We start from the raw sequence: 19149 nt of genomic DNA, 5'->3' as shown, positions 1-19149 counted from the left end.
TTTCAACATCTTTTGTACTTTCCTAAACCACTACCTCCATTAAATTAATCTCTTGCCACCGATATTTCAGCATTGAATAATAAATTGCTAAAGGTCTCTCCCCTTGTTGTGAATTATTCAAATCATTTCTAACATATGCCTTAGACACTTGAATTCCTAACAATATGTCTCTACAACATTATCCCAAATTTTTCTTACAAAATTTACCAACAAGTAGTTGATTGATATGAGGCTGCATTGAATTCACCAACCCACCAATAGCATTATAGTTTTCTTACATCCATTTCTCATTAAAAGAATCATCTTCATTAGGCTCCTTAATTACTATCCAAATTTTGAGCTTTGCTTGATCTCTACTTCAAATTGCTCCATTACTTCTGAAACTTCAAAGAACAAGATATGACTAAAAAAGATAACAATTGATACTAACCTTAATAGATCCCCCGAAGTATGATTGCATCGTACTTGACAACCTAGGAGAAAGTAGAAAGTTCCAATCGCTCCTTGCAAGATCGCTAGAATCCAGTTCTACTGATCACTCTCTACAAGGATCAAAAGCAACCCCCTTCAAGCCTTGAGTGGCAGGTTGGAACCCCCTCTGGGACCCTTAATCCTCAATCTCTGTTAGCTAGGGTTTTGGGAAAAAAAACTCCAAGAATTGTATTGTGCACTAATTTAATGCTTTTCTCCTAAAATCCTCTACCAATTAGGCTATATATCTTCTTTTAATTAATTAATCCTTCAATTCTCCACACATACTATGTATGGAATTACTTTTACTACTCCCATACCAAGATGAAAACTAACCAGCAATTATATTCTTTGTCTAATCAATGAAATACACTAAAAGAAAAGAAAACCAGTGAATAAGAAAAAGAGAAGGAGAAGACAATTACAAGATTACCCTTAATTTGGCAGCTGTCAAAAAACATAAAGAAAAAGACTAAAGGCCCATAAAAACTAAAAGCCATTAACTCAAAGAAACTAACGAACAAAACATAAAATATTATGACCCATCTGACACACTATTTCAACAATAATCATAAGAACCGTTTCAAAAAAACAATATGCGATAGGTTATTCGATGAAATATGGCTTTTCATAATAGACTATTCTGATAAACAACAATGAATAATCATCTACAGTGAACTCTAGAAGAGCTGGGGATGGAAAAGGACAAGATTTATATGTATCGACATTTGATATAGCTCACTAGCGGTGAGAATGAAGGCCCAATGGTTTTTGCTAATGGAGGTTTAGAGAAAAGTAAAGTCCAAAAGAGGTAGGGATCATGCCTTAGTTTCCAGCTCTGCCACCTTGCTCCTCAACCTTTGGTCTTCCTCTACCTCGGCGCCATGAGCACCATATTATTCCTAGCTAGGAACTCTTGCATTGCGTTGTTGGTGTCTCACATAGACCGAGGCATATCAATCACAGTAGTTTTAAGTAACGTTTTAAAAAATGACTTAGGAATGGAATTGTTCTAGTTATCGGTTTTTGGGTCGATGGTCCAACCGTCCAGTTTGAATGGATGGTCCGTTCTAATAAATAAATTAAAAATAATAATTAAAAAATAAAAAATGGTCAAAAACTGTTGAACGGGTGAACAGTTTGATCGCCAGAATTAACGGGTTGTTGACTTTTTCAATGGTTTTTGGTCAAAGACCAGGTTTGGGATAAAATGGAACCGGTTGCCTAGACGGTTCCCGGGCCAAACAGTCCGACCGTCTGGGTCAACGGCGGTTCGAAAACCTTGGTCCTAAGTAAGTCCCCGTTCCTTAGTGATAGACTCCCTATCTGCCATGCGTTGTAACTGTTGGTTCCAATGAACTATCTTCCATACAACAAGGGTGAGAGTCAATGGTATTCGAAAATTATTGACAAGGGGTGTTCATGGTATTCAAAAATTTGATTTCGAATTCGATATTTGATATAATTGAATCGAATTCGGATATCTAATCGGTTGAATTCGGATATCCTATTCTTACTGAATAGTTAATCGGATTCGAATTCGGATATGACCTTATTCGATTCAATAAATATCTGAATTCGATCAATTATTTAATTCATATATATAATATATAATATATAAAATATTTTATATAACTTATATATAATAATTAAGTTCTATAAATAATTTATATATTTATATACTTTATATCAATAAAATATTTATTTTATATATTTATCAATTATCAAAAATAATTAATTAATCGAATTCGAATCGAATCGAATCGAATCGAATATTCGAATATTTAACTGAATCTGAATTCGGATATTAATTTTCAATATCCGTCATATATCGGATTCGAATTCGGATATTGCCTGATCGGATTCGAATTCAATCCGTATACACCCCTATTATTGACTAACGTCTCCTCCCCATTAGCGGTAGAGCTCCAACTCCAAGGGATGTGTTCAAAGGAAATGGAGATCGATTGAGAGACCCCTATTTTGAGAACCAAGCACATGTGCAACTTGCAAACGTATTAGTGTATCTCAAGTAAACCCAAGCTGATTTTGGAAGGAGTACAAATGCAAATACTGCAAAACCTTATATTTTATATGTATTTACACTGTACATACCTGCATTTGTACTCCTTCCTGAGCCTATATGAAAGACATTTTTGGCTTTCAAAACTGACCAGCTACTGGGATACTGGGCTAACGACATTAGATTATTTTGTCATCTTTTCATCTACATTTAGATGATAAGACTGGACATGCCATAAAAATTTTCCAAACAATGCCTAAAACTAGCTTCACCAGAAAGTTTATTTTATGACTGAACAAAAATGTATTGGGGCTTTCAAGTTTTTCATCAAACATAGTTTCTAGGCTTTCTATGTGGGGGTACACCTTGCAAAGCTAGAAGAAACTATAAAAGCTTGCTAAGCCTGCTGAGATTAAAGCATGTAATCACGAGCATCGAGAGAAAATCAACTTGAGAAACCTCTACAAACGGTGCAAATTCAAGAAACACCAAAAAATATCGGCTGGATCCCTCCAACAGAGATGAATCAGCAAGTGTGTCTCCCTACCAAAAGGGTCCGGATCAACTCTGAAAAACCCACAAAAGGGGTAAAGAAAGATCCCCTCCTGTGAACATGGTTGTATATCCAATAATCTGCCCAAACTCTAAACAAAACACAGTGACTCTCCGAACATCCAAGGAATGGGCCCCACAGAAAGCTAAAAAGACCGGAACGGATCTGCTCCTCACACATGGACGCCTCACAGGCACATCCATCGTGTATTGGGAACATTTCCCATGAATAATAACTTTTAAATACAGAAAATGTTCCTAATGCATAGTAGCATGTGCGTGTGAGGTCGGTGAGACACCTTTTGTGAGTAGCAGATCAGGTCTCAAAAAGACCACGTAACACTTAGTAACTGTAGGGGCGTAACTATCCATCCAAGTCATTAATACTGTGTAACTGTAGGGGCGTAACTATCCATCCAAGTCATTGTAGAAACTGAAACAGTTGGAGAATGAATGTTGTCGAGACAACCCGAATATCACCGGAAAAGGTTTGCCAGGAACGGTAGCATCATTACAAATAAAATACCCAAAATGCTTGAATCGAAAGCACAGAAAGCCAAGCTCCGGAGAAAAATCAATATCTCCAAATCGTAAAGAAGCACCTAATAATCCTAAAAGCAGATTGTTAGTGGCACTAGGTTCAGCAACGAGAATCATACAGAAATCCCTCTAGCAAAATCAATTGAAAGTACAAATCCACCCCAAAGAAAATCGAATCTAGGCTGCTCCCTATCCGACGTCTTGAATGTTCCAGGGGAAAACAAATAGTCCCACAGCATACCCCAAATGCACGCCCTACACAACCTTGACCAAGGCCAAACAGAAATGGAGAAACGATCGGAGATGAAAGAAAGACTGAGGATTAGAACCATAGATCTGAAGTCTTCTCCACAAGCTTGGATCAAAATCGTTATCACCCAAGAGGCCAAAAGTGTAACAAGAACCTCTTGAAGAAACATATATGAGAAAACGATGTGAGAGAGAAACCCTTACGCAGCGTGTGAGAGAAAACTCGCATCCATAGATCATAGCTGTAAGAGATTTTAGCATGCAATTCATTCATAGACAATGTCAACATTAAGAAATTGAATATGAAGACGGAATTCATAAAAAATGAATTATCTATATAAATATATTAAGCTGAAATGTGTAAGAAAGCTTAAGGACGAGGAAAATGGAATCTAACAGTATTTTTTGCCTTTACTTCTTAGAAATTACAAGAATGACACTCTCTACCAACTCTCTCTCTTTCTCTCTCTCTCTCTCTCTCACGGTTGTGTTTTTTTCTTTCAAATTACAAGAATGCCACTCTCTCCTACCAACTCTCTCTCTCTTTTTCTTACAAATAAAAAGAATGTCATCTCTCTCCTTATAAATTACAAGAATGCCACTCTCTCTCCAATTAAGGGAGACCTCAGCTTGGCATCTCGACTGCTAGGGGACCTATAATAAAAGGTAATTGATTTCAAGCCAAGCCGAGCTCGAACTTCTGAGCTCAAGCTCAAGTCTCTAATTCAAATCGAGCTCTTAAGTTGGACAACACCTCGACCACTGAGGGAGACCTCGGCTCGGCACCTTGGTCATTGAGGGAGATCTCGGCTCAGCACCTCGACAACTGAGGGAGACCTCAGCTTGGCACCTTATCAACTAAGGAAGACCTTAGCTCGACACCTCGCCTATTGGGGAAACATCAGCTCAACACTTAAATAGTTGAGGGAGACCTCGATTTGGCACCTCGACAATTGAGGGAGACATCGACTTGACACCTTAGAAGCTTGAAAAACTTGCAATCAAAGGTAGTCGAGCTCAAACTTTCGAGCTTTTGTCTCGAGTTCGAGCTTGACAGTTTATGAGCGAGCCCTTGCAACACATGGCCCCCTTACTAGTGTGATCTTAAAACCAAAAAAAATTATGGTTGTTATGGCTAGGGGTGCAAGTCAGGCGGGTTGGGTCGGGTTTATGATCAACCTAGGCTCGGCCCTAAAACTTGGGCTTAAGGCCCAAGCCCAGACCAAGCCCGAGGTCCAACTTGATTTTTCCAACCCGAGCCCAGCCCAAACTGTAATTTGATGCACTTGAGTTGGGCTCTGACCCAAGTCAGGCTCGGGTTGGTCAATGAACCCACTCTAAAATTATACACATATAAATGTATTTATGCAAATATATATATACATATATTTATGTATATATGTAAATATGTATGCAAAATGTATAGAAAAGATACACGCACATCAACCGATACGAGTCGATACATATCAATACTTTGAACCTTGTAACTTGTGTATGTATAAATGCATATAGTTGAGCCGGGCTTGGGCTGGGTTCAAGCTATACCTAAAGGCTAGGCCTGAGCCCGACACAAAAAATAAGAAAGTCCAACTTCTTGGGCCCAAGCCCAGCCCGAGGACCAGAAATCCAAGCCCAACCCGTATTAAATTCCGGGCTGGGCTGGTTTGAGCTCGGGCTGGGCCCGCCCAAGTTTCACCCCTAGTTATGGCAAGTCACAACATTTTCTACTTCGTTGCTTTTAATGATGGAGCCTGTTTACTTACTATTTTGCTCATGAGATTCTTTGTTATATAAAGATGATAGAGCTACTGCCATTTTCCCAATTTACGGAAAACCCCAAAAAAAAAAAAACTGTTATAGAAAAAATAAGCTTTGACCTCTCAGATTTTAGAATACCATGAAATACATTCGATACACATTTTGGGTATTGAGTATATTGAGTGAAACTCTTATCTTTTTAATTTTTCATTTGCTAATTTGACAGGGGGATACTGTTTCAAATAATTGAAATCTTGTAAATACTCTTATTTAACGTATGGATCACCCAGAAAACCCGATGCATATTGGTTGATACACAACTGATACCTTTCGATATTTTGAACCTTGGCCTGAAGTTACTGGGCAGATGATAAATATCTAATCAACCACAATGTATACACAAATCTACAAACGAAGAAATGAGGAGGAAACATAACTAGCTAAAATCTAACTAAAGAATGAACTGGTTGATTAAATCCTACTTGGTTAGGATAACAAATTACAGAAACCCTCATTACCAAACTTATAGAATGTACTACCTTTTCCACCCATATCAAACCCTGTACCCCGAGAACCTGTAAATACCCCTTACCAAATTAATGGCACCAAGAACCGGTCCCAAAATAGTAATCATAAGATTTGTTGAGAACATGTGAGGCATCAAGACGATAAGTAATCTCCATCATCATTGATTAGTCTTGAACGAGCTGGATGGAACCTGCAACAAAGAAGGCTTAAAATAATGCTTGGATGATCTCTAGTACATGGCGCAGGCTCTATGGAAATGCCAGAACTGAAACTGATTAATCAGATCAGACCAATCCAATTTTCATTAATTTCTTTAATCATGCAGGCATGCATGTAGAAACACATAAAATTGAATGTACACAGGAAAAAAGAGCTTTTCATGCAGGTATGAACTTGAACATGACTAATGCATGAACTAATGTATATTCAAACAAATGGCATACTTTTGAAAACCATAAAATGTATGATGCAGGGGCATAGATGTCATTTCATCTGTCATTATCTTTTAATATAAAGATAGTGCATGCTTTATGATTTATCATACCACTAATAAATCATAAACCACATTGATCAACCCTTTTATTTTATTCTTCTATTTTTCCATTCTTTTAGATCAGGTTTCTTTTCTCCTCGGATCAGCCACACCAGAATTCTTTCTTTTTAATATTTGTCTCATGAACAAGATCTCTCGTGTGAGATTCATGTCTCTATGAAAAAAAAAAGGTCTCAGTCTGTTTTTCCTGGAGCTTATGTGGTGCACCAGTTCAGATCTGCTTGGGTAAAACTGATTCCAGGATGCACTGAATCCAGATGGAGTCCAGTAAGGAATTGGCAATGAAGCAGATGACCTTTAGAACACTGTTTCATGGAGTCCAGTAAGTATATCTAGGGGGATTCAGCAGCTCTCATTACTGATTTTGTTTTATACCAGCCATTGTTGTAGGCAGCAGCATTGCCATTGGTGAGTTGTGATTGTTGCTGGATGATTAGTACAAGGTATGGCAACAAATGGTGATTTCGATGATACATCCAAGATTCTAAATCAGGAATATCAAGAAGTCATTCTATTGGAGGGGGGAGGGGATTCTCACCCCGAAGCTGACATCACAACTAGAACTAGACCAGATTCCAGAGCAGTTCAACCCCTCAAGTCAACCAGATATATCCTCAGTCTGATGATCTAGAAAAGTTGTCCCAGGCATTTCTCTCACTCCAGTAGTAGAATGAGGAAGAAAGGGATCATTAGTCCCTTGAACAATCTTTCTTGAGAACTGCACCTGTTCTTTAAACTTTTTCATCAGTAGAGACTAATTTTTGTACATTCATCTCTAAATGATTAACAATTTGAATGATGAAGTTACATTTACATGGATCAAAAAAAACTTTACCTTTACATGATGCGGTATGATCTTGATATCAAAGGGTACATGAAGCCATGCTTCATGTGAATACAACAAGAAATTCTCTGGCTTACTGGTATACACATCTGCATATTGATGAATGTGGTATGCAAAAGCTGATTCCTGACCCGTGTCAGTGAGGAAAGTAGCACCGAATGAGCTATTAAACATATTCTTCATCACGGACCGTGCCATCTTCCTCTCCATATTCAGCTCGTTCAGAAGTGAGTCATAAGCTTCTCCTCTTTGACTGTTAGCTACAGTTGCATGAAATTTTCCAAGCAGTTCTTGTATTATGTGGAATTTTGCCTGGACTCAGAAACAAAAGAAAAGAAAGAAAGAAAGAATTCAGAGATCCCAAAGTTGTGAAACAATAAAGATTAATATAAAAATTCAAAGAAAATTATTACAGAATGGAAGAGACCCTTAACATTGGAACCCAAATTTCACCAAGGCCCTGACATAATCCAAAGAAAATGAATTACCAGGCAGGAAGATTTCAATGTCATTTTCTTGGTAGTAATAACTAGGGGTGATCATGAGCTGGGCTTGGGCACATAATCTAGGACCAGAGGAGCGTTTCAGAATTTAGAGCTACAGTTCCCGTTGAATGCTGAAAGTCCTACCTCAGATTGGTGATAGTTTTGAGTTTTTTGTTTAGAGAGAGTTCTGCTGGTTGGGCATTTTTGTTTTTGTTTATTGAGGGTTGTATGCTTCAGAAGCAAGCTGGGGGTTAACTTTTGAGGGTTAAAAGTTAAAAGTTGTTATTTCTTTTGTTTGGGCTTGGGAGCTTACGCTTTGCTTGGGTGTTGTCTTTCGTAGTGGGGTATCTTATCACCTCTATTTTACCTTTTTCTTTTTCTTATAAAATTACTTTTTATTTATTACCAAAAAAAAGAAATAAAACCTAGGGCCAAGCCTGGAAATTTATGTGCTGGACTGGGCCGGACTTTTACACCAAGCTAGAAATGTTCACCCTTGGTAATAACTGACCAATATAACAAATGGAAACAATGAAGAAAAGGTGTGAAGCCTAAAGAAATTGCTTTATGGGCTGAAACAGTCTCCTAGGGCATGGTTTGATACGTTCAAAAATGGGGTACAAGCAATTTTAAGCAGATCATACATTGTTCGTTAAGAAGGAAAATATCACATTATGGTTTTAATCATATATGTGGATGGTATTGTCATTACAGGGAACTTGGATTCCAAAATTAAACAATTGAAAATTTTTTTGGCTACTCAACTTTAAGTGAAGGATTTGGGTTCATTAAAATATTTCCTTTGAATTGAAGTTCTTAATCACAGAAAGACATCTTCATTTTGTAAAGTTGGGGTCCAGACCTACAGATTCACTCATGGATCTTAACCATGACCTTCGAGAAAACAGTGGAGAGGTGTTACCAAATGTGAGATGGTTTCTAGAGGTTGATACAAGATATGACTCGCTCCAACTCAGATAGTGCATGTGTTGTGTGGGTGTTTAATCAATTTTTGAATTCTCCTATAACATCTCCTATTGCAATGGTTGACTGGTCACTTAGATATTTGGAAAAACAACTTAGATATACCAATGCTGATTCGGCAGGCTTAGTTCATGCTTGAGGTCTCTATATGTCATTATACCTTTGTAGATGGAAATTTAGTAACTTGGAGGAGTAACAAGTAGAATGTGGTGGCAAAATCTAGTGTTGAAGCAAAATGTCATGTGTAGCACATAGAGTAGTTGAAGTACTAAGGCTGTTTCCCTCCTTTTTCTTTATTCACACTTTTATTTTATTAGAAGAAAACATATATTGGTAAAACTACATACGCAAAGGAACGACAGCAGTCCACTTACAGCTGCCAATGGCACTAAGATGATGTAGAGCTCTAGAACATGACGAGAAGTTGATAACATGATGAAGTGAACAATGGTGAACAGAGTCAAAGGAATGACAATGGTGCAGAGTGTCTTAGGGTCAGCAGCAGCATCGTGATTAGAACCACGGGCAATTACGACAGGAGGTATGTTGGTTAGGGATGGAGGTAAGGTTGAAGAAAGGTTGGAGTTATTAAATAGATGTCTAGTTGGTAGATTTGTTCACTCAGACCCTGATATTAGAGCAGTAGAGAAATGGGCAATCCAAGAACAGAAAAACCAAAGTTTCCCCTGTGTTCAAAGGATGGGGATGTCTTATTCTTGTTCAGTTTAAGATTGGAAAAAGAGTTGGAGGAAGCCCTAGCAAGAGAATGCTTTGGAAAAAAGAGGAATCCTGAATTTTCTTTAGTTGCTGGTGACCTAGGTATGGATTGAAAGTAGAGAAAATTAAGTTCATTTGGATCATTGTCTACGAAATACTGGTGCATGCCTGGTGTAGAGAGGTGGATTGAACCTGCCCCAAACAATTACCCAACAAGCCACTAAACATTAGAAGCTACATTAGACTAAACCGGCCCCAAACAATTACAAACATAAAGCCAAACAAGGGGAAATTATTAGGCTAAGACCTGTTCCCAAATATAACCCACTAAACATGTAAAATTACAAAAATACCCTTGCTGTCCAGAAATTTAAGAAAACCAAACAAATCTTATCCAGCAGCAAGCTTAACCAAACAAAGAGCATCTTAAGGTGGATTGAAGACTCTAGGGTCTTCCCAAGTTGAAGCACTTCTAACCCAGCTCCCATGTGGGCCCCACATCTTCATAATGATGCCAAATGAGCACAGGAGCAGCTTTGGTTCTCTTTTGATATGCCTTAAGTTCACAGTACCAAGGTATTTTCCAGGTTGAAAGATGGACTCATAGGAGTAGGCCCAAGTAGCAAATTTAAGAGAGTGCATACAAGGAAAAAATTGAAAGAAAAATCTTGTTTGATCAATGATGGTATTGCTGAGAATATTTAGAACTGTTTTCCAATAGGTGGTAACAAGGGTGGTAAATCATCAGAGGTCACTAAAGAGGTGTTGGCAAAAGAAGGGGTGTTTTAGAAGAAGTTGATGAAGGTGAAGAGGAGAGGAAGAAGTGGAATTGGATAGAGTTCGAGAAATCACGCAAAAGGTGGTGGAAACTGGTCTCAAAGTGGGTAAAAAACTGGGTTTATTGGTTTTAGGAGGGGAAGAATACACCAGAAGAGCATACCGGGAGCTAAAGCTACAATACTCAATGAGTGCTGAAAGGCCTTGATTTGTCTTGGGTGGGCATTTCTCAGTTTTTGCTCCTGAGGTTTGTGTTGCTTTGATAGAAAGCTAATGTTTTTTTCTTTTTTTTTTTTTGAGGTTCTCAAGTGATAGCCATCTGTCAGGAAGGTGTTTTCTGGTGCATAACAGTGTAGGAGATTGTGCTTCATCTGCACTTTGGTTTTTCTATTTCAAAGCTCTTCTGGGGATGTCTTTGGGTTGCTTCAGAATTATTGTGGTGATTCAAAAGTTTTCCTGGAGTCATTTTTGCTCGTTTGGTCTACATTGAAAGGATCCCAAGCAATTTAATCTTGTACTTCTCTCTCCTCTTTGTTGTATTCTCTTTTTAAGCTGTTTAGAGTCTAAGTTGTGGTGATTCCTCATCACCCTGATTGTTGTACTCTTCCTTTTATCAATAAGCTTTTCTTTTTTATTTATTACCATAAAACTACATAGACAAGAAGCACACTAGCATTGAAGAACTTCTCATAGATGACGGTGATGATGATGATGATGATAATGAAAATTTGCAACCAACCCATGGCAGGAGAGGTTAATAGTATCACCAGAAACATACCTGGTGGAAGCGGTAGTTCTCTCCATTTTGTATGCATATTTCATTCTGCAGTGATTAGAAGGAAAAAAAACCACATAAGAACTTCTGATGGAGTATGTTTAGGTATCAACCGTAAAAAAAAGTGTTGAACCTCAAAACAGTGAACAATGAAGATTCAATAATTGTGATTGAAAGGTTAAATTACATAATCTCCATATGATAAATAATGGACATGTATTATCATAACTATACATCTAAGAACATGCATTATCAGAAGATAAGTATAATTATTAAACAAAAATATAAATACAATCATATGTGCAGGTTTTGTGGCCCCAAGCCAAAACAAAAGCAACTCCTTAACGATACTTTATTCCCCAAAGAAATGCACTTGAAAGATCACAGACCCAGAAATGTGAAACCTTTGGTGCACTCTTATCTCTCAACATTCCAAGACCATTAATTCCAATGAAGCCTGAAAACAGAGCTTTGATAGTACCCATTGAATCTCTAATTACACCTACAATACTTGTTGGTCCTAGATTTCCCAGAGAGCTGCCATCAAAGTTCAACTTCACTCTTGGACTTGTCAGTGGTTTCCATTCCATCACAGCCTTTGTCATCCTTTGAAGATATAGGTAATGCTCCCCAAGCTCTCAAGATCTCATCTACATGGACTTCTTTGAATGTTTACAATGTTTTTACCCAGTTTGCAACCTTTATCTTTATAATATCCATTAATTCTCCTACCGCCTTAAATTTTTTCTTAGGAAATTCTTTCATTTCAATGTTTCTTCCTTCTTCTCCATTGCTTTTTATTTTCTTCATTTAAATAACAAACTTTTCCATGTTAGCTTTTACACATCTTACTTATAGTTTAGCTAGACCTTCATCCAAACATTTATTCAGACTAGTAAGTATGCACATGCTTTGTACATGACAATTCTAGATGATGATAATGACAGTAATAATGTATCAAAAAATGTATATTAATATGTATTTTTATTTTTTGTTTTTATATCTTTTGATTTTTATTATTAATAGGATGCACATTGCAAAATCCAAATCTGATTATATAAAACACCTCATCCAAATATCATAGTTGTGAAGCTTCAACTATCATTGATAGGCCTACCTACTTAGCTAGATTCTTCTTTTTGTAATGTTTTATCTTTTTGGTGTATCTTTTTTTGTTCATTTATCAAAGAAATGTAAGATTTAAATAGAGAAAATTGAATGAGGTGAATGATGTTGTTCAATCCTAGGTGTGCCGAGCCGAATACGCAACAAATAGTCCTTCCAACTGGACGAGATCGAGGTGGAAGGACAAGGTTGTGCACCATAGTCTGCAAGCAAAAAGAGAATCAGAGGCCCAAGGAATTTACCCCAAGTAGGCACTTCAACGCTCAAGTCAGTAATGAAGAGAGATAGAGAGATCGATTAGGCCGAGCAGGTAGAGAGCTAGTCCAAGCCGAGGAGAGTAATGTGTGCTAGACCCCAAAGAGCTTACCTTGAGGGGGAGATGCCTTTATGTCGGATGAGGTCGACCACTGAGGTTCTCGAGAGGTCTCGCTCTCCCCGGTGGGCCACATCTCCGTGTCTGCGTGGGACGTGGCTTCCTCGTGATGCCTCTCCGTGATGTGATTGTGGTGACGTGTACCGACATGGTCCAAAATCACTGGCCACAGAGTTAGATCACGTGGTGGCTTTGGCTAGCCAAGGCATCACCCGGATAGTGAAAAAGTAGTAGTATGGGTGTCAATGGACCAGTTTTGGATTGGACCCATCCAATCCAAAATCAATTTGGACGGATTGGATGGACCAACAAGACATTGGATTGGACCAATCCGGTCCAAAATATTTATTAGATTGGATTGGACCTTGTCCGTTCATAATAAATTTATATTCGATTGGATTGGATTAAGCCAATATCTAGTCCACTAATATAAGAATATAGGTGTCAACTGGGTTAAAACCAATCTAAATTACAATGAATTTGAAGAGAATGAATGGTTCAGGTCCAAACATTGAATTGGACTGGTCCAAAATACTTATTGGATTGGATTGGACCTCGTCCATTTGTAATGGGATCATGTTGGACTAGATCGCATTGGACAAAAATCCAGTCCAATTGACACCCTAAGTGGTAGTTTAATTTACAATTTAAACCTTACAATTAAATATGGACTAAATTCAAAATTGAGTATTTTAGTTAAAAGAATGTTCCATAATCTTATTCATATTTTTAATAGTAGTGTAAATATAGAATTATAGATGTGTTCAATTTTTTTGTAATTCTTTTTGTACTTCTATGTGTAAAAATAATTCTGATATGTCATACTTACTTCTTGTTTAATATGATAATTATATGATATTATGCATGTGCCTGAATGTTCTTTTGAAAAATTATCTATTTTTTCATTTTGTATTTTTATGTTTTATTAATTTTTATTTATTTATTTATGGCATTAAACACTAAGAAATTTGACCCAAAAGTTGAATTATTGATCTTTGCCAAACAGTAAAATAATTTCATTTTTGCTCAATTGTAAATTATGTATTTATTTTCATTATCAATAAAGTTAATTCTTGTTTATCACACTTATTTTTTAATTTCATTAATAAAATAATCATAAATGTGTCTAATTTTTTCTACATTTTGCATTTTTTTATATTTATTTCTATTTTAAAATTTCTATTAACTAACTATGACTATATAGGTTGATCAATTTGATTCAGATGGTTGAATTTCTTAGCCACCATTTTGATAAATAATGGTTTTGTTATTGAGTTACTTTTAAAATATACAAGTTTATATTGTTAAAAATATTGGCATAGATCTAATTAGTATCATTTATTAGTGAAAAATAACTTAATATAGGATTTAATAAGAGAAAATGGGAGTTAATACTTTTAAGTTATAAGACTTAATGAGAGGGGATTAAATGAGGTGAAATGTAATAATTGAACTTACATTTTCAACCCTTACAATTAGAGATGCACTGATTAGACAAAATATGGGCATTTTAGTAGCCATTAAAGTTGGCATTAAAGCTACAATAAAATGACTTTTATACCCTTTCACAAACAATGAAATAGGAGTAATTTTTGTCCAAAAAAACTTTCGCATTGCACTTCCACTTTTATATATCTTATAGATTACAAAAGAAACTTTTGGGGTGGTGGACAAACAACCAAGAAAACATCCAAGCCATGATTCCAACCTTTTGTGTAACCAATTCATATGTTGATATTAGAGTCTGCTAATGGTCTAACTATATGTCACAGTGTACCAGAGAAAAGAAAAGAAAACAAGATCTATCCATGAGTATAAATGAACAGTAAGCATTCAACAAGCAAACAACACAACCAAACCCAGCTAAGTGAGATGGTATGCATACTTCTAGTTCATGAATAATAGCAGCAGTACGCCAACCAGCCTTTGAAGGTCCTCTTAGATCGCTAAATAGATGATCCCCAAAATATATCACCTAAATAATTTTTGAGATAATAAGTGCAAGACACATTGTAAGTAGCAACACAAAAACAAAAACAAATTTCTGTCAAAAAGAAAGTGACACAAAATATAAGTTTAATTCAATTCTATCTTCCTCTTAATTCTTATGCAGTAAGATTGCAAAAGAAAAAAACTTACTATTTGTAAACCTTTTTTCCACTACTTCATTGTAGTGTTTATACAGATTTAATGTGGATTTGTAAATTCAAAGTAATGAAATCACTTCATCTTAAATATTATTTTCTTGGTTACTAGAAGGCATGCTGAAGCAAATAAAACCTTATATTTATGTTTTCAATTTTCTATTCTTTTTCTTAATCTTATTTAACATGCATGAAAAAAGAAAAGAAAAAAAAAACTTTGCATCATGATAAAGAAGACTACATACCTCAGGACCTTTCCACCGAGTAATTTGGAGGAAAGATTTAAGACATCCATGGTAATAGACTTGATTTGGAAGAAATGCATCCACCCTGGAGAAAGCTAAGGTATCTTTCTCAATGTCATAGCAGCTACAAGAATAAGGAAATGGAGGAAAGGTTAGTAGATTCTTCATTGAGTATTAGTATACATGCAATTTTCTTTCTTCTTTATAACAATAAGTTTCTAATTATGAAAGAGAAAATGGTAGGGAAACTTTTTTTCTCTTTTTTTAGAATATTAGTTCACTGTCTGGACTCTAGTAGTCAAAAAGTTTTTTTCAATATTATATGACATAAAACTTGATAGTCTAGTGAATATCAAGCATGAAAACAGTGTGATACTCCTTTTTTGGTAATGACAATTTACATACCTGCACATGATTACTATGATTTTAACTTGGTAACCCAACTCAAAATATTCAACATATAGGTGACCTGAAAACTGATATGTATCATACAATATCCACCAATACATTACAATACATAGAACCATGTTGATAGTAATAATTATAGAGCTACTACATTTCTTAGTGCAAACAAATTCAGGAAAAAACGGTTGACAAAGACAAATTTAACATGAAATTTTTCTTTAAATACTTAAGTATTGTTGTTAGAGTTGTTCCTTGTTTCTGTTGTTAGGGTGCTGTCAGCATGTTCTTTTCTAGTTTAAATTAGTTTATTATTAGGGTGTGCCGCCAGGGGTATGTTTGTAATTTTCTTTTCTTTTAATCACTTATTGCTATTATAAATAAGAAGCTGACGCCGCCAGCTAGAACTTTTGACTCTTAAACAGATCTCTTCCTCTTCTCTTCTCTCCTCTCCTCTCTCTCTTCTCTCTCTTTCCAAGAAAGAAAACATGGTATCAAAGCCACTTTACTTTGACCAAGTGGTCTAGTGTTCGACCCTTGTCGCCCCCATTATAATTAAGTTTTCAGCACAAGGTATGGGTGGGCCTGTGCTTGTTCGCGCTTCAAGCTCAATGGGCTTTCATGTGAGGGGGCGTGTTAGAGAATATCAACCTATTCAAGGACCTCGCCTAACAGCTTAAGATTTTATGTTGAATGGTTCTTTGAGATGGTATCAGAGCAACAAATGGCGGAGTGTGATGGTTACAACTGAGAGGGAGCAACAAATGGCATTAGCTACAATGGGTGGCAATAATATGGGGAAGAAAAATGACTCCAAGAAAGTTGATGATAAGGAGTTGTCATGTACCCACTGTCAACGTTCAAGACACACGTGACACATGCTGGGAGCTCCATGGGAGGCCAAAGGGGCTGTAAAGAACCATGAATAGGGTAAGGTGTAGGGTCAGAAGAAGCCTAATACAGCACATAATGCAGCTAGGGTGTCAACTGGTACTTCTCGGGAGCACTTCACTGGTTCTGACCCCAAGGAAGATAACATGAATTCCTTTCGTAATCATTTGGAATCATATGGTAGGGCCTTGCATCAGATGGACAGTTTAGTTACTAGTACCCCTTCTACTTCTTTTGTGTCTACATCAAGTAATGAAGTCTTTGCCTTCCATGTCTCCACTGCCACTGATTCCCCCTAGATCATTGACTTTTAACCATATGACCAGTAAGCCACACCTTTTTCAGTCTTATAGCCTTTTGTCAGGAAGGGATAAGGTGAGACTTGCAGATAGATCATTTTCCTCCATTGTAGGCCAAGGATCAATATCCCTTCCTCATGGACTTAACCTAAATAATGTTTTGCATGTTCCACAACTTCCCATCAATCTGCTTTCCATTAGTAGTATCACAAACTCTTTAAACTGCAGTGTAACCTTTTTTCCTGGTTCATGTGTTTTTCAGGATCTAACTTCCAAGAAGACGATTGGTAGAGGAAGCTTAGTGGATGGTCTCTACACTCTTGACAACAAGGCTGGTTTCTCGATGTCATCCTCAAAGTCGCATAGACAGTCAAATAGGAGTCAATTTTTTTGTGGTGTAATCGGTTAGGTCATGTGTATTTCGAAATAGTGAAGTCTTTGTTTCCTTATTTATTCAAGTCATATTCAGTGTCAAACATGTTAATTGAGCAAGCAATGTAGAACAATATTTCATTCAAGTAATAAAAGATTAAGTTTCCCTTTCCATATTGTGTATTCTGATGTGTGGGGGCCTACTACTATAACTTTGAAGGGCAGGTATAAGTACTTTATCACATTGATTGATGATTTCTCTCGCTATATATGGGTATTTCCCATGCGTAGCAGAGACAAAGTTCCAAAGATTGTGAAAGATTTCCAAAGGATGGTGCTTACGCAATTTCATGTCGAAACCCAAAATTTTCAATCAGAAAATGCAAAGGAATATTTCCATGGTGAGTTCATGTGCAAGAACACCGCAACAAAATGGTGTTGCAGAAAGAACAGACACCTCCTTGAAGTAGCACGAGGGATGATGTTACACATGAATGTACCAAAACGCTTTTGGGTAGATGTTATACTCAAGGTTCAAAGTATCGATACAGGGTGTATGCTGGTAGGGCGTACCGGCCTGTATTGGTACTCTTTTTTTTTGTTTTTCTTTATTTTTTTCGAATATGGTTTAGAGAGGCCGGTTTAAGGCTGGTCTACCCCCTAAACCACTTTCCGACCCGAAACACCCCCTATAGGGGCATATCGGGAAGGCTCCGATATGATGCATATCAGTCGATACGTATCGATACTTTGAACCTTGGTTGTACTTGCTGTTGCTTGTCATTAATTGCATGCCCTCCAAAGTGTTGAACTACAAGGCCCCCCATCGGTTGGTATTCTCTTAGTCTCCTTTATTTTCCATTCCCATGAGGGTGTTTGGTTATCGTGCTTTTGTCCATGATTTATCTTCGTCTCGCGGCAAGCTAGACCCTCGATCTATTCCATGTATCTTTTGGGGGTATCCCTCCTCTCAAAAGGGTTATCAGTGCTTTGATCCCGTTGGTCATAAATTCTTTGTCTCTAAGGATGTCTCCTTTTTTTAGTCTGAACCATTCTTCCCTGCTTCTCCTCAAGGGGAGAGTAATGTGGAAGAGGAGAAGCAAGTCCAAGTTCATCAAGTCTCTCTTCCTTCTATTCCGGATCCTGCTCCTATTCGTGTCTTCCAACGTACACATCGTAGAAATCAGCAATGTAACAAAGGTGTGGAGCAACCAACACCTTCAAACTCCCAAGAGGTAAGTCCAACACCTCCTATTTCACCTGTTGGTACCCTAGCTCCCATTTCGGTTGTGGATGACCTTGACATTCCTATTGCTTACAGAAAGGGAGTCAGGTCATGCACTACCAAACACCCCATTACCCAGTATGTTTCCTATGACCACATTTCACCCTCTCATTGTGCCTTCCTATCTATAGTTGATAGCATCCCCATACCCAGAAATGTGGCAGAAGCCTTAAAATATCCTGAATGGACAGATGCTATGAAGGAGGAGATTAATACCCTCCATAAGAATCAAACATTAGAGTTGGTGGATCTTCCAAAAGGGAAAGACCCAATGGGGTGTAAGTGGGTGTTTACAATGAAACACAAGGCAGATGGGACAGTTTAAAGGTACAAAGCAAGGCTGGTATCTAAAGGATACACTCAAGTCTATGGTGTTGACTATGATGAGACATTTACTCTAGTAGCTAAGATGAACTTAATTCAAGTTCTTTTATCATTGGCTGCAAACCTTGACTAAGAATTGCATCAACTGGATATAAAGAATGCCTTTTTAAATGGTGATTTAGAGGAGGTGTACATGGTTCAACCCCCAGGTTTCTGTGCCAAAGGAAGTGAAAATAAGGTGTGCAAACTAAGAAAGTCCCTTTATGGTTTAAAACAATCTCTTAGAGCATGGTTCAGTAAATTTCATATGGGGGTTCAGCAAGTAGGGTTCAAACAATGTCAATCTGATCAGACTCTCTGTGAAAAGATGTTAGGAACAAGTGGTTGTGTTGATAGTGTACGTGGATGATATCATCATTACAGGAAACTGAAG

At 37.1% G+C, this 19149-nt stretch overlaps 1 protein-coding gene across 2 annotated transcripts in view; it reads right to left on the bottom strand.

Moving 5' to 3' along the window:
* Window positions 1–5921: 5921 nt before the first annotated feature.
* Window positions 5922–19149, bottom strand: part of LOC104612312 (HAD-superfamily hydrolase, subfamily IG, 5'-nucleotidase) — a 37733-nt gene continuing 24505 nt past the window's right edge. The window contains exons 9-14 of one of the 2 annotated variants that reach the window (XM_010279698.3): window positions 15144–15267; window positions 14640–14729; window positions 11260–11304; window positions 7510–7830; window positions 7213–7398; window positions 5922–6311 (exon numbers count right to left, since the gene is read on the bottom strand). In XM_010279698.3, coding sequence (XP_010278000.1) covers window positions 7273–7398; window positions 7510–7830; window positions 11260–11304; window positions 14640–14729; window positions 15144–15267 — 706 coding nt within the window. In that variant the 3' untranslated portion in view covers window positions 5922–6311; window positions 7213–7272. The remainder of the gene's footprint in view (window positions 6312–7212; window positions 7399–7509; window positions 7831–11259; window positions 11305–14639; window positions 14730–15143; window positions 15268–19149) is intronic. The other variant, XM_010279699.3, reaches the window with a different exon arrangement.

Source organism: Nelumbo nucifera, chromosome 2 (genome assembly GCF_055504915.1).
Source record: "Nelumbo nucifera cultivar China Antique chromosome 2, China Antique-T2T, whole genome shotgun sequence".
Classification (NCBI taxonomy): Eukaryota; Viridiplantae; Streptophyta; class Magnoliopsida; order Proteales; family Nelumbonaceae; genus Nelumbo; species Nelumbo nucifera.
Note: the sequence above shows the minus strand (reverse complement) of the source record. Positions and strands in the feature narration are given on the sequence as shown.